Here is a 13,255-nt window from a genome sequence, read left to right as displayed (position 1 = left end):
TCTCCATAGCTATGTGGGTGAAGAATAGATGTCTATGTAAAAGGTAAGGAACTCAGCCTGGGTATGATCCCCGGCACCCATGGTCTCCTGAGCACTTTTAGAAGTGAGTTCTCAAGCACCACACTGGGAGCAGTCCCTGAGCACTGCCAAGTGTGGCTTCAAAACAAAACAAAAAGATACAGGAAGTGCTATCTGAAATGATTTCTCCCAGTACTGTACAAACGCAAAAAGGATACCCCCTGACAAGTGATCAGGTCCAGCCAGTGTGTTCTGAATTTGAAACGTGGTTCACTGTTTGAAAGACTGACCTGGGAGTTGGGCCACTGTCATCTTCTTCGGATTCTTGATTTCCTTCTTCAGATAGAGAGCTGCTGTCTTCATCACTGTCTGATGACTCGGAACTACTCCTTTTGTAATTAGGGGGAAGGGCTGGTCCTGCAACTAAAGAATTTTTTGAACTGTTGTAATTAGCCACCACTGTTTCAATGAAGCCCCAAGTCTGCATTTTATGCTTTCTTTACTGAAATCCACAGCACTGGTTGTCTATCATTATTATGGACTTTATATTTCGTCAGGGTGGTGGTGGTAGTGGAGGAGGGAGACTCTGCACTTGCTGCTGTTCTTGTACACTTGCTTACGATCTACTGAGGGCTGAACAACTGGCTGCAGTATACTGAGGACTGCACTCAGTGATGTGGTGGCAGTGCAGGGGATCTGCTTGTGGCCTCTTACATGACGCAGGTGCTCTACCATTGAGCTATAGCTCCAGCCCTTACTATGGACTTTAATATCACTTAATATCAGTCCTGTTGCATGAACACGGGTTTTGTCTTTATAACTTCAGGTAGGCAGGAACAATGTCTTACCCAGGATGAAAGTAACAAAGACTTTAATTAATAGTTTTAACAATAACATACAATTTCCCTGACATCATGCAAATTTTACACTGGTTGCAATTTTGGTTTTGCAACTGCTAAAACTTTTTTTTTCTTTCTTTTTTTGGGCTATTCCTAGCAGTGCTTAGGGCTTACTCTGACTATATGCTCAGGGATAACTCCTGGCTGGCCTGGGGAACCATATAGAGTGCTGGGGATTGAACCCAGGTTGGCTGTGTGTAAGGAAAGTGACTTACTGTTGTACTATATCGCTCTGGCCTCTAAAACAGACCCCCCCCCCCTTATAGGCAGAATTTATCTAAGTCAACCAAACAACAAATTCATCACCCCACGCTCAAAGATTTCTAATTTCATATGTCAAAAAATTTTAAAAGTCTATTCTGGTTTCTAAGAGTCACCACTTAATGGTATCTTCATAGTTTTCTTTTTAAGCTGGAACAAAATGAGTCAGTCTAGGTTATACTGCTTACTAATAGAGTTACATACAGGTGAATATGGCCACAATGGAATTGTTGAAAGGGGCCAGGGTTTTCTGGGTCATTAACCACGGTGACTTGTGCTCATTTTATATTTCAGCAAGATTACACATTATTGCCTGATCTCATGTCACAGATACAATTATCTATGTTGATAATGAGCACAGATGTTCAACTCTGCTGCCACAGTTCCCAAGCATGGAGGTTCAAACTGTCAAAATATTAAAAATAAATAAGTAAAAGAATTCTGAGGGACCTGGGGATAGCTTAGTGGCAACGCACTGAAGCTTGTAAAACTAATCTTTTATGCTATTAGGGAAACGCTTATTCTTTAGCTGAATGAAGATCATAGGGGTAGGTTGTGAGTAGAAGATGCCAACAAAGGGTATTTCCTTGGTGTGATATAGTGACTCTCAAGATACTGGTACTGACAAACTTCTCTTAAAAGTCCAACTAGAAGAACGATGAGATAAAACATATCCCAACATTTTTTTTTTTTGCCAAGTATTTAAGACCATCCATCTAGGAGGTTATTATAGGAATGAGTTTATGTGTTTTTTTCTTTTATAAGTTGTGCATGAGATACTGTGCTTACTGAAGAGGCAGTCATTCACCAAAATCCTACCAAGAATCTTTACTTGCTAGGCAAACTGGAGCAAAACTTGGTCAATGCAGAGAAGAAACACACAAATACACAGTGTTAAGTGCTGAGGGTGAGCAAATGAACAAAAGGGAAAAAAAAGAGAGAATGGACAGAGAAAGGAGCATGTGAAGAAAATGCTGGTAGATTATGAAAGCTATCATAATTGCCCAGAAGCATTGGTGAGTCCCCCCAACCTCTTGAACAATACCGGGGAGCTTGTGACAATAAAATAAAATGCGGGGGATAGAAAGATGGTACATCATATAGGGCATTTGTCTTGTACATGGTCGACTCAGGTTTGATCACCAGCACCCCAGAGAGTCCCCCATGCCCCACTAGGAGAGATCCATGAGCACAGAGTCATGTGTAAGCTCTCAGCACCACCAGATGTCATCCCCAAACAGAAACAAAACAAAGAACAAAATCAAATTATGGGGCTGGAGAGACAGTATGATGAGCAGGGTGCTTTCCTTGCAAGCAGCTAAACAGGGTTTGGTTTCTGGTACCCCATATGATCCTCTCTCATCACCCTCTACTCCATGAATCCAACCAGGAGTGATCCCTGAAGTGGTAAACTGAAAACAACACACTCACAGAATCTCAACTTAAAAAAAAAATAATAACAAGAAAAGAAATCTACTTAGAAGATGGACATTTTAACTAGCAAAGAAGGGAAAAAAATCTTCAGAAGTGGGAGTGTTAATTACACTTTCAGTTTCACATTTTTCCAACTTGTATCACTTCCAGTCTACAAAGTAACACAAACATTAAAGCATAACAATGCTTGAAGTGCTTGGAAAGGTCTTCATGAAGTGACATTTTAGCTGGGTTTGGGAGAATGAGGTACAGATTTATTAAGAAGCAGCAGCTATGAGGCTGGGAGGGCCCTGTTCTGGGGTGTATGTGTTAAATGCAAAGACAGATGAGAAGTTAGGAAGGCAAAGTGGGAATTTAAAACAAAGTATCTTGGGCAAGAGCTAAGGATACTGTAGACCTGAAGGCAAGATGGCACACGGATTAAGAAGAGCATTCTAAATCGGACTCAATCACCTCCTAGCTGTGTGATCTGGGTAACAACCTAGGTACCAGAGTCCAAGTTTGTCGAATGGAAATAATAATCGTTCTTATTTCAATCTAATATAAATATTAGGGTCCTTCAACCTTTTTATATCTGTCCTGCATTTACCAGTCCACAGATCAGCAGTTATAATCAAGGCGGCGGATCCGTGGTTTTCCATCTAGCTACACCCGCTGCTGACCCACACTGGTCCGTGGGTCGAGGGGGTTGAAGACCACCGTCTTACACAGTTGCTAGAATTTAGTAACTGAATGCCTATGGATCGGACCGATCGTTGACCATAACGTCCAACTGAGAATACATCTTTATAGGATAACCAAGCCCAAACTCATTGACGAGTCCCCCACCCCCACACTCTGGTCCCCTTCCTACAGGTACATTCGCAAAGGGAACTGGCTCGGGCCAGGCCACCCGGGCCTGGGCCCTTTATGGTAAGCGAGCAGGGCAGGGCCAGAAAAGGAGTGGGCGGGTCTAGCGGTCGGCAGAGACGCCGCGGCTCACCCGGGCTGGGGTCCCGCTCTTCGTCCTCCGCTGTCCCGTGGGTCTTGAAGCCGGGGGGTAGAGCCGGCCCGATCAGATCCCTCGCCATCTGCGGCGCTAGACAACGGTCACGTATATTAAAAGCCGATAAAAGCCAAGTCTAAGCAACCTCAAAGGAACCACCGCAAAGGCTGGGAGTTTTGTTCCGGCGCCAACTGATGACGCACCAGCCTGTGATTGGCCGAGCCGCCTGACACCAGAGCGGAAGTGACGCCACTAGTGTGTTCCGCAGTCGCACGCTGCCTTCCCTTGCTGGCGGGAGGCATGGGTGAGTCCGCTGGGGGTTTTGTGACTTCCACGCCGTGGTTTCCCGCTCCGGAGATGACCCCTACGTTGAGACCTCGAAATGACACGGCGCCACTGACGGGCAATTGTATGTTCTGGTCCTTGAAGCCACCGCCGCCGCCTTCGTCGTCGCCTTCGGCTGCCGGCTCAGCTTCCAAGGCGCTGCCCTCCTCGGAGGCCCGTCTTCTCCCAGAGGCGCCGCCACCCTTCGATACCCAGCTTCTTGCCGGGGCACAGCCCCCCTTTGACGCCAAGTCCCCCTTGGACACTCAGCCTCAACTCAGTGGCCAGCCACCCTGGAATTTCCAGGCTTCGACCTCATGGTACTGGGGACCCTCTCCTGGTATTTACCCGCAGCATCCGAAGTCGCACAGTCCTCGGGGTAGGTTGTTTGTACTTTTCGGTGTTGCTCCCCCCCCCCCCCCCATTTCGCCTTTCTTTTTTGTCTAATTTTACTCGTGGAACCAGGTCATGGATGTCTCGTAATTTGATCAGCAGATCGGTTTTCCTTGCCTGAGTCTGGGAACATAACGGAGAATGCACCAAAGTCTTCACTTTCGCCTGGGGCTTGACATGTGGTGTAGGAAGATCGTCAGTCAGCAAAAGTGTTGGTTCTTAGAGCAGTGACCGGTGTGGAAAGAGAGAGAGGCAAAGAACAATGAGAGTGCAGTTTCCAAATGTCCATGTCAGTCTTAAGCCCAAAGCAAACGATTTGAGCCTGGCGTGGGAATCAGGGGAGTGGATACGTCTTGGGTAATAGCGATACAGGCAAATGCAAAGACCTTCTGGCCGAAGCTCTCGGGCGGAATGGGATCCCATGATTACAGAGCACTGAGCCTGGAGCAGAATTGTAGAAGTTTGTGGGAAAGACGGGAGACCTGCTGGAGTCTGGGAGATCGTGGGATTTTGACTTTGCTGTGATAGAGGCAGTGCAGGAGAATGCCCAGATTTGATTTATGGAATTAAATGGAATAATTTGGTACCGTGGGAATTAACCAGAAGGAAGGTCTGTTAGGAATTGTGTTACAGTTACAGGTGAGAGAGATGGGAGACTTAGACCAGGGTGGAGGGCAGGAGGTGATGAGTTTCTGGGTAAGTTGTGGAGTTTGGTGGGTATAACCGGATTTGCAAGTTTCTGTTTTGCTGATGATAATTGGTGTTGAAAGAGCTTTATTAGGGATTTTATAGCTTACATTTCTAATGCTTGTAAGAACAAGTAGTATAATCAGATTAACTTTTTCATTCCTTTACCTAGATGCCTAGGGCATCATGGGCACATAATCTTAGCAGTAAGTATTCATTTAACAAATGTCTATTTAGTAGTCATTTATCTTTGTTAATATGTTTGAATTACTAATCGTCCCTAAGTAATTTACCATTGTCTGCACTCAAATACTGTTATATGTCTTAGCAAATAAGAATTCAATTGTATAATTGTAAATGTTGGTGCAACTCATTTTGTTTTTCAGTTAATCATTCTAATTTTCAAAAAAATTATGCAGCACAGTCAACTGACTACAACTTCCCAGCAAATAGAAAACAGAAAAAAAAGGTATGTTTAAAGCTTTTTTGTTTGGTTTTGTTTGGTTTATCTCGGAGCCACACCTTTTGGTGCTCGGGGCTTATTCCTCGCTCTGTGCTCACTCCTGGCATGCTTGGGAGACCACTGTTATGGTGTCAGGAATCGAACCTGAGTCAGCTCTATCCAAGGCAAATGCCTTACACACTATGTAACTCTCCAGCTCCTAAAGTTATTTTTGAGTGTGGCATTTTGATTTTATGTCATCATTCCTTATGTAGAGTTCAGTCATAAGTAAATCAGTGCTGGGCTGGAGAGTTAGTACAGCGGGTAGGGCACTTACCTTGCACATAGCAAACCTGGGTCCGATACCTGGCATTCCGTGTGGTCCCCTGATCACCGTCAGGAGTGATTCTTGAGTGCAGAGCCAGTAGTTAACCCTGAGCGCCATCAGATGTGGACCCAAAACAAACGTGATTCAGTGCTTGATGTTCATTTACTGCCACAGAAGAACCTTGCAGAATAGGTTACTTAAGGGTCTTACCTATACAACAGAAACACTTCAGATATCATCTTTTTTGAGAGATAGAGAAATTGTAGAAAAAGAAACTAACTCCATTTATTATAGTAGCAGAAGTAAATATATTAATTATTGATACACGTCAGTGCTCTCTTAAGTCTTTCAGAGTTAAAAAAGTATGTGTGGTCAGGGAAAATGGGCTAAGTGGTTGGAATCAACCACAAGTTTGTGTGTGGTAGAGAGTAGGTAAGAGAGAAGGGACCTGTTGACAATAATAGCTGGAAATGATCACACTGGACAAGAACTGAGTGTTAAAAGTAGGTGAAGGGATTATACCTGGTAACTTTTCAGTGGGCTGGAGTTATAGCACAGTGTTTGCCTTTCACGAGGCTGGGTTGGCCAACCTGGGTTTGATTCCTCTGCCCCTCTCGGAGAGCCCGGCAAGCTACCGAGAGTATCTCGCCTGCATAGCAAAGCCTGGCACGCTACCTGTGACATGTTCGATGATATGCCAAACACTGTAACAAGTCTCACAATGGAGACATTACTGAACCTACTCAAGCAAATCGATGAACAACGGGAGGATAGGACAGTGACAACTTTTTAGTATCAGTATTGCAAACTACAGTGCCCAAAAGTGTGTGTGGGGGGCAGGGGGAGGGAGAGAAGAAAAGGGGGGAAGAAAAATAGAGAAACAGAGTGAGAATACTTTGTAAAGATCTGTCAGTGATTCAATAAAAAATCTTTTAAAAAAAGATACAGGCTTTGAAAAAATTGTCAGTGCAAAAAAATAGTGTGTTTCTGTGTGTGTGTGTGTGTGTGTGTGTGTGTGTTTGTGTGTGTGTGAAAATAACTGACAATTTATGAAAAGCCTTCCTTGATCTTTCCATTTTAAGATTTGTTAATATCATTCATTTAGAATGAGGTGAGGAATGTTTACAGTATAAAATTTGTATCTTTGATTTTGGCATGAAAACTCTGTAGCTAATATATTGAGCAGTGGAATATAATAACATCAGACAATCTGAGATCATTTCCTCCACAGTGTCTTTTTTTTTTGCTTTATATTTCAGCATAAAGTTGCAAATTTAGATTAAAAATAGTTAATTTTGATAATAGGCTTTTTAAGGTCCTTATTAGCTTACTAGTGTAAACTTCCACTTGGCAGTTTATGTTAGTTCTGTTCAGATGTTTGGTGCCTGGGTTAAAGCTTCACATAGGTGAGGCATGCCTCTACTGCTGAGCCAAATCACTGGTCACTCAGATTGAACTTTTATCACATCTCTTTTCCTAATTTCTTGCTAAAATAAAAGAAAAAAAATTGTTCTTGCAGTAGAAGTGTATTCACAAGTTTCTCTTCTATATAAAGGTATTACAAAAGGTCAGAAGTATATGTTGCTAGAAGGATAGTTCTCTCTTTGTTATTAAAGGTTTTTCACCATAAGCCTAATGCCTGTTGTTTTTGTTTGCAGAGAAGGAAGGAACCAGTTTTTCACTATTTTTGTGATACCTGTGATCGTGGTTTTAAAAATCAAGAAAAGTATGATCAGCACATGTCTGAACACACAAAAGTATGTTTTTTTTTGGTTGTTTCAGTATTTATTTGCTAATGCAAGAATGCTTATGTAATTTAGAAATTCTCAAATTTATTTTCTGAGAAGTGTTCAGTTTTCACAGAAATATTGCTTGATGACTTGACAGATTGAAATGGTGGCTCTCTGGTTTGAAGTTTGAGGGTGGCAAGCTCTATGCTTTGGTTGCTAATCTGGGGTCAGGCCACTGTGCCATGTGTGTGCCCCCTTAGCTTCCTAAGGATTGCTTCTCCCTGCTGCTTCCTGTGCTTTTCTCTACAAGGTTGCCTTGATTATTTAAATACCAGACTGGAATTTGACATGACATTCACCCTCAGAAGATTAATAGAACCTTAGATATGTGGTATAAAAAGAAGCCAGAATATTTTTTTTGTTTGAGGTGGGGACATCTGGTGGTGCTCAGGACTTAACTTTTGACTCACTGCTTGGGGTATCATATGTGGTCCTGGGGATTGAATCAGGGTTGGCTGCGTGTAATGCAGGCACCTTATCTCCATGCCAAACCAGAATGTTCTTTTTATTTACTATTGAATCACTGTGAGCTACGCTTACAAAGCATTCATGTTTGAGTGTCAGTCATACAATGACCCATCCCTCCACCTGTGTACATTTTCCATCACCGAGGTCCACAGTATCCCTCTCCCGCTCCCACTCTTACCTCTATGGCAGACAATTTCCCTCTTACTATCTCTCTAGTTATGGGCATTATGATTTGCAATACAGATACTGAGAGGCCATCAAGTTCGGTCCTTTAGCTGCTTTCAGCACACATCTCCCATCCTAAGTGATCCCTCCAACCATCATTGACTTAGTGATCCCTTCTCTATTCCAGCTGCCTTGTCCCTTAGCTCATGAGGCAGGCTTCCAACCGTGGAACAATCTTCCTGGCCCTTGTCTCTACTGTCCTTGGGTGCTAGTCTATTATGATATTTTATATTCCACAAATGAGTGCAGTCATTCTTTGTCCCTCTGTTTCTGACTCATTTCACTTAACAGGATACGTTCCACGTTGATCCACCTATATGCAAATTTCATGACTTCATCTTTTCTAATAGCTGCATAGTATTCCATTGTGTTGGAATTCCATTGGGTTGTTTCCAGATTCTAGTTATTGTGAACAGTGCTGCAATGAACATACAGGTGCAGATGTCATTTCTGCTATGCTTTTTTGCACCCTTGGGATATATTCCCAGAAGTCAAACCAGAATGTTCTTAAATTGAAAAGCATTTAATGAAACATTCCTTAGCTTTATAGGAGCTGACATTTAAGTGACGTTAAGTGGCGAAGTAAATATATGTGTATTGAGATTGTCATTCCCCTGTTTTAGAATGTTTCACTTTTGACATCAGTGTGTAGTGATCACACCCATACCACATGAATGAAATAGCTATGAAACATAATCAGAAAATGTCTGTATTTGTTCTAAGAGTGAATTTTAGTATAGAGATGTTACAATTTTCTCATTACAAAAAACTTTTACAGTGCCCTGAAGTTGATTGCTCTTTTAGTGCTCACGAGAAGATTGTCCAGTTTCATTGGAAAAATGTAAGTTTGTGTTTTTTTTATTGATACATCATGCTTTTATTTCATTAATCTGTTACACACAGTATTAGTTTAAATGTGCTAATAATGTTTATGAGATGTTTGTACATTTTTTTAAACATTTCATTTAGTTTGTCCTTAAGGTCACTATATGAAGTTGATAAATATCAAATTTGTTTAACAGATAAAAGAAATTATAAATTATTTGCATCTGACATTAGAACTGAGTCTTGCCCTTGAGTTTCTTGAGTCTAAGTTCTGTGTAATTTTATTACGCTGTGCTACTTTAAATCATGTTCATTTGCTGCTTTAGCTTCTGCCTTCAACTTTGATTGGAAAATCATTCATTTGGTTATTTAAAATCCAATACAAAAATTACTGGTATCTAATCTGCCATCAGATCTGTTACTTTTTTTTCCTAATCGATAGCACTTACCTAAATAACTAAAAAATTAACCCTTTTTTCCTTTACAAGTAATAGTAAGACTACATAGTTTTTAGTTTTAAATGATGTCTGAATTTAAATGATGTCTGAAATGATAATCAAGAAACCTTGATTATCTTCATAATGCTTGAGGTTTAGTCTAAAGCACATTATATGCTTCCTGATATGCAGCACACTTTCCTTGTAGATGCACGCTCCTGGGATGAAGAAGATCAAGTTAGACACTCCCGAGGAGATTGCAAGGTGGAGGGAAGAAAGAAGAAAGTGAGTAAAAAGTGAAGTAGTAAAATAGCTTTCTTATTTATTTATTAATTACCTTTTTTTAGTTTACTTGGCCCATACCCAGCAGTGCTCAGGGCTTACTCGTGGCTCTGTACTCAGGTATTCCTCCTGCAGTGCTTGGGGAGCCACACACAGTGCCGGGGATCGAACCAGGACCCGCGTTGACCACTGCAAGGGAAGCACCTTAACCCCAGTACTACCCACTACAGCCTCTTTTTTTTTTCTTGTAACTTTAGGACTGAGTGCTTCAAAAATAGTACTGTTACAATCATAATGAATACTTTTTAAAAGAATATTTGATCTTTCATAATGTTTCAATACTCAAAATGACTAATTTTAATTATTTTCTTCAGCACAGCGCCCTGAATTTAGTAGGTAGTACAAAAATATTTGACTGAATTAAGGTTTCATGGTGTAAAATGGAAACTCATCTTAGCATTGATCAAGAGGCTATAACCAAGTACAAGGTCAAATTTGAAAGTGAAGGAGTTGGGGCCATAAAGAGGTTTTACTTGAATTTTGTACTGTGTGTGAATTTCCTGCCTCTAGGTATCTTCTATACAGGTTCAGATTTTTCTCCTTACAATTCTACTCTCTGAGTATTGGATTTTTTTTTCTGTTTCTCTCTTTTTTTCCCCCTCTCTCTTCTTCCCCCTCTTGCCCCTCCCCCATTAAATCTTTTTATTTATTTATTATTTTACACAGAGGAGTAATCAAATGAGAAAAGTTGAGATTACTTCAGGTCATGTTACTAAAGAGCTGGTATTGAAGACTAGCCAGCAGCATGGAGTGGAATGGGCTAACTGCTAAGTCAGTTAAAAAGCAACTAAGAAATTAACTGAATATACTTAGTTGTTGACTATTTCAGGCAATAGGAAAGGTCTGAAACGAATTCGTAATTTGCCAACTTTGGTTCTTTTCATCTCTAGCCAGCGTGTACGTTAAATGTTACATAAGCTCCTGAGCAATTGACATCACTGTAAGTGAGAGATAGCCCGCTTTAGCATTTCTGTTCTGCTGTGTCTGTGGCTGTTTCTAGCACATCTAGCACACTGCCCTTTCTAGCACATCAAAAAGAACTCTTCTAATCGGGAACTGGGTTCTCCAGCTTTATCTGGAATTCCATGCTGAATTCAGTCCGAAGTGGGAAAAATAAGGGGAGACATGGATTAGTGTCTGAGTAGACATGTCCCCACAGGCATGATGGACGTGTTCAAGGAACTTGAGTTCTAAGAACTGAGAAGATGGGGCCGGAGCCATAGCACAGCGGGTAGGGCATTTGCTTTGCACATGGCCAACCCGGGTTTGATCCCCGGCATTCCATATGATCGCCCAAGCACTGCCAGGAGTAATTCTTGAGTGCAAAGCCAGGAGGAATCCCTGAGCATTGCTGGGTGTAACCCAAAAAGCAAAAAAAAAAAAAAAAAAAGAACTGAGGAGATGATAGGAGCTTTCTCAAAAGTTCAACTTTACAATCATTCAGTTACCAAACAGTGTTCATTTATATCTTCTAAATGTCTAGTATCAACTTAAGTTACGTTCCCACTACTGCCATCACTTTCTTTTACAGGGGTGGACCTTCTGGGTAATGCTCAGGGGCGACTCCTGGAGGTGCTTGAGGAACCCTATCAGTGCCAGGGGTTTGAACTGGGGTTGGCAGGATGAAATGCCTTAGGCCCTCTACACCCACTACAATTCCCACTGCCATCTTTAAAAAGCTCCTGGCAGGCTTGGTGAACTGTATGGGGTACCGGGGATCAAACCCAGTTGGATACATGCAAGGCAAACACCCTACCCACTTGTACTATTGCTCTGGCCCCGAAGGTGGTTCTTCTCAAATCGTGAAAGCATGGATGTGGAGGACACAGCCACAGAAAAAGGTAGAGTGAAGAGAGAACAAAAGCTAACAGTGGAGCCAGAGACTTTGAAGAAAGCTAATATATACATACATAGAAGCTGGTGAAGGAGAATTTATGGAGGATTGGTGAGCAGTATAGATTGCTTTAGGCAGGTCAAATAAAACAGGAACAGATAGTGACTGCTGGGTTTTATATCATCTGGGCCTTCCGTGGTACAGGTCCCAGATGAATCTTTCTCTGCACTTTTCCTGTGAGTTCCTGCCATCTGTCTGCACAGTTCTCAGCTCCCACACTCCAGTGATCCTAATGAGACACATTGCGGTTATCTTTGCCACTTGCTCTAGTATGTTAGATACACCAGCTGAAGTGTGTGTGCTTTGAATTTCCTTGACTCTTGAGACACATAGTGTGAATGGTTTATTCAGTGTTTTTCACGTTCACATTTCCAGTGACCTTCATTCAGCTCAGTGCAGTGGGAACCATTTCTTTTCATACTCCGGGTCTTCTGGACTTTGTGTCCCAGTTCTTTTTTCTCCTTTGTGTACATCAGAACTCTCGTTTTTTATTTTTGAGCCACACCCTGTGGTGCTTAGGGCATACTCCTGGCTCTGCATTCAGGGATTACTCCTGGCAGACTCGGGGACCATATAGAAGCTGGGGATCAAACCTGGTTGACTGCAGTCAAGGCATATGCCCTACCTGCTGTATACTATTGCTCTGGCCCCATACCACAACTTTTTTTTTTTAATCCATTTATGTCATTGGTTATCTGGTTGATTCCATATCCTGGCTATTACCCCAGAAATCTTAAATTTGGTGGGCTTATTCCACTTTAATCATAACTTGTATCTCATCAAGTTTTCTCACGGTCTCTTCTACCCAGTATTGAACTAGTTGAGATCTCCAGTCGCTGAATTCCACTACCTTATTTTTCTGTCATTCCCCTTATCTTGTCACTGTCCTACCCAGTTCACATCATGTCAGCCCCTTTTAATAGCTTGACTCCTTTATTCCTTCAATCTTCGTTGCATCCATCTGGCAAAATCATCTCCAACTCAATTACTACGTGCTCTTCGGGAAGCCACATAGTGGAAATGTACCCTGCAAGGGAATAGTAGTACTGTCCAGTTAACTGACTTGATTTTTTTGTTGTTGTTCTTCTTCTGTTGTGCAGTATTTAGTGCTTGATACACATTTCTCTTGGGTTGGTAGATGACTATGTAGAATAAAATCTACAACTAAATTTTCAACTGGTTTTAATTTACCAAGTAGAAATGCCAGTGAAAACAGTACCTTAGAACTGGTGATCAGGATTCTGTAGGTGGCTTACCATATCTCTTCTGAATTTTCCCCCATAACTTGCTTATAGGAGCTTTTGTCTTTTATAGTTTTATGGTAGATCATATCTAAACAAGATTTTTGGGCATTCAGCTTCGGTTTTTAAAACTTCTTTAAATTTTCTTGTCATTGAAGTTCTGCTCATTGCTTTAATCCAACTTAAAATAATACTTTGAGGATATTTTTCATTATCTGTTTATTTGTGGGAGGATATTACTTTGCCCTGTTTTAATCTTCCC

General features: G+C 41.6%; 2 protein-coding genes across 3 annotated transcripts in view; one reads left to right on the top strand and one right to left on the bottom strand.

Annotated features, from left to right (window-relative positions):
* Positions 1 to 3,776, bottom strand: part of GPALPP1 (GPALPP motifs containing 1) — a 30,139-nt gene extending 26,363 nt beyond the window's left edge. For both annotated transcript variants that reach the window (XM_056109864.1, XM_056109863.1), the window contains exons 1-2: positions 3,595 to 3,776; positions 309 to 441 (exon numbers count right to left, since the gene is read on the bottom strand). In XM_056109864.1, the coding sequence (XP_055965839.1) occupies positions 309 to 441; positions 3,595 to 3,682 (221 nt within the window). In that variant the 5' untranslated portion in view covers positions 3,683 to 3,776. The remainder of the gene's footprint in view (positions 1 to 308; positions 442 to 3,594) is intronic.
* A 109-nt stretch (positions 3,777 to 3,885) lies between these two features.
* The window catches only part of NUFIP1 (nuclear FMR1 interacting protein 1), a 34,960-nt gene continuing 25,590 nt past the window's right edge, over positions 3,886 to 13,255 (top strand). The window contains exons 1-5 of the mRNA XM_056109862.1: positions 3,886 to 4,300; positions 5,388 to 5,470; positions 7,430 to 7,528; positions 9,033 to 9,095; positions 9,725 to 9,801. Of these exons, the coding sequence (XP_055965837.1) occupies positions 3,898 to 4,300; positions 5,388 to 5,470; positions 7,430 to 7,528; positions 9,033 to 9,095; positions 9,725 to 9,801 (725 nt within the window). The 5' untranslated portion in view covers positions 3,886 to 3,897. The remainder of the gene's footprint in view (positions 4,301 to 5,387; positions 5,471 to 7,429; positions 7,529 to 9,032; positions 9,096 to 9,724; positions 9,802 to 13,255) is intronic.

This window comes from Sorex fumeus, unplaced genomic scaffold (genome assembly GCF_029834395.1).
Source record: "Sorex fumeus unplaced genomic scaffold, SorFum_2.1 ptg000008l, whole genome shotgun sequence".
Classification (NCBI taxonomy): domain Eukaryota; kingdom Metazoa; phylum Chordata; class Mammalia; order Eulipotyphla; family Soricidae; genus Sorex; species Sorex fumeus.
This window is presented reverse-complemented; position numbering and strand designations above follow the sequence as displayed.